The 2146-nt window shown below is 54.0% G+C and overlaps 1 protein-coding gene across 1 annotated transcript in view; it reads right to left on the bottom strand.

Moving 5' to 3' along the window:
• Positions 1-1657: 1657 nt before the first annotated feature.
• KRT74 (keratin 74) overlaps positions 1658-2146 on the bottom strand; it is a 7323-nt gene continuing 6834 nt past the window's right edge. The window contains 2 exon segments of the mRNA XM_021686751.1: positions 1658-1795; positions 1798-1871. Coding sequence (XP_021542426.1) covers positions 1658-1795; positions 1798-1871 — 212 coding nt within the window.

Here is a 2146-nt window from a genome sequence, read left to right as displayed (position 1 = left end):
GATCAGAAAGCCCATCAGAGGGCTGAATTCTGCAGGCCAAAGCTATCAGAACCCCACCCAGCTCCACTAGCCACTTCAGAAAATCTAAAATCTCCCAACCCTCACCAAAATAAGCACACAAAACTTGTCCCCAAACCTACTGTGATGGTGTGATTTAAGTTCTCTCTCCAGGAATCTATGTGCTCATCTTTCTAGTTATTTGCTTAAACTTCCTCCTCCTCCAGGAGGCCTTCCTTGTTTAGCTTCTGCATTCTGGTCCCTTCTCAGTAATGCTACATGGGTCTTCCTTTCCCTGATTTGTACCAGGACATGGCTTTGCATGTATGTCCATCTCTCCCATCAGCCTTGAGATCACCTCCAGAGCAGCGTGCTCTGATCCGATTCCAGAATCCCTAAAATCTTGCGCACGTGTGTGGGGCGGGGCCCATTATCGTTAGGGGGTGGGCTATTTGGTAAGATTGACACACTGACAAGACACACACTGATATCACCCAAGGGCAATTTATTGAATATACAGCAGAAATCCAGAGTCTTTAACTAGAGCAAAGGAGGAATATTCTTAGGAATATTTACATCAAGAGCCATGACTTCTGGGCTGGGCAGTACCACCAGAGATAGATCAAGCTCCCCTCACTGAACACAGCTCATAGCAACAGGAATTGAGAATCACAAGCACTGCAGGGTACGATCCTAGTGAGAGGACTAAAGATAAATCACATACCCACAGTCCTTGACCAAAAGGCAACATAATCATGCTGCCCTCATCAAAAGAACTGAGTGTTTGAAAAAATTCCCTTTGTTACAGAGGAAGTGATATGCCATGAAAAGAATATAGACCGTGGAGTCAGCCAGACCCGGGCTCCACTTCTGGCCCGGGGAACTCAGTGGGTAACAGGGGGGCAGGTTCTACAGCCTCTCAGAGGCTGGGGCTTCTCCTCTGTCCCAAGGATGCCGATTGCACCCACCTTGCAGACTGGGCAAGCACGAGAGGCAACGCATGCAGGGAGCCTGGCACATAGCCGCCACAGATCATAGGGTAGTAGCTCTTACCAATAATAGAGGAGTGGGTGGGTGACACAAGGTGGCAGGAAACCCCCAGTTCTCTGTCACTTGACTTCGCAAAGATGGGTACAGCTGGTAGTCTGAGCATATACACTTTTTCTCCTGAATAAGGGGGTCATTCCGCAAAGAGCTTTTGGAAGGGACAGGCAAAGCCTGGCTGACCATTTGCCTCTTGGGCACACATCTCCATCCTTACCCCAAAGCTGGGGTTGGGGGCGGGACCTCCCAGACAGCTGCTGATTCAGCCTAAGCGCAGAACATGACTATTCCTCCCCCCCTCCCCGCCCCCGGGGAGGACCACAGCTTCCCAGGGCCAAGAAGGTAATTATAGGCTGTGTCCCAAAGCCTCCTGTCAGCTGAAGGCAGTAGGGAAAACAAGAAGCCACAGAGTCCACACAGGACCTGAGGAGACAGAGAGGCGATGGTGCCAGTCAGAGCTGGACAGTGAGGGGAACCACAGCACGGGTGGCTGAGTGCACTGCAGACAGTCCCAGGACTCGGTGGGGGAATGGGAGACAGTAGACATCTCTGGGCTGGGTGGAGGCGGCAAGGGCATCCCTTCTCCCGGATGCTGAGGGGAGGGGGCCCCCGGGGCTTATCGGGCAGCTTTCCCGGCTGGGGAGCTGGCAGAGGAGCTCTTGCCCTTGATGTCTTGGGAGTCCTTGAGGTCTCCCCCGCGTGCCCCCTTGGCCCTGGTCTGCCCGGCCCAAGCGCTGCCAGAGCTGCCCACCACACACTGCTGGCCCCGGCGTCGGCACTGGCCGAAGAGTTGGGGTGGTAGTAGCTGCTTCCCCTGCTGCTGCTGATGGCTGAGGAGGCGGGGCCAAGAGCAGAGAGGAAGGGCAGCAAGGGTCAGTCAGAAAAGGAACCATCCCCCCTTGTCCCCGACAACCCTCAGCAGTCAGGGAATACCACCAAGATGAATGAGTGCCGTGATGTGCCGGGCTCTGAGTAAGGTGGGGACCACATGACACAGACGTGATCTCTGCCCTCCTGGAGTTTCCTGGACCATTTGGCCCCCAAATGAACATTTTCAACTCTCTCTCTCTCTCTCTCTCTCTCTCTCTCTCTCTCTCTCTCTCTC

Source organism: Neomonachus schauinslandi, chromosome 5, assembly GCF_002201575.2.
Source record: "Neomonachus schauinslandi chromosome 5, ASM220157v2, whole genome shotgun sequence".
In the NCBI taxonomy this organism is placed as follows: domain Eukaryota; kingdom Metazoa; phylum Chordata; class Mammalia; order Carnivora; family Phocidae; genus Neomonachus; species Neomonachus schauinslandi.
This window is presented reverse-complemented; position numbering and strand designations above follow the sequence as displayed.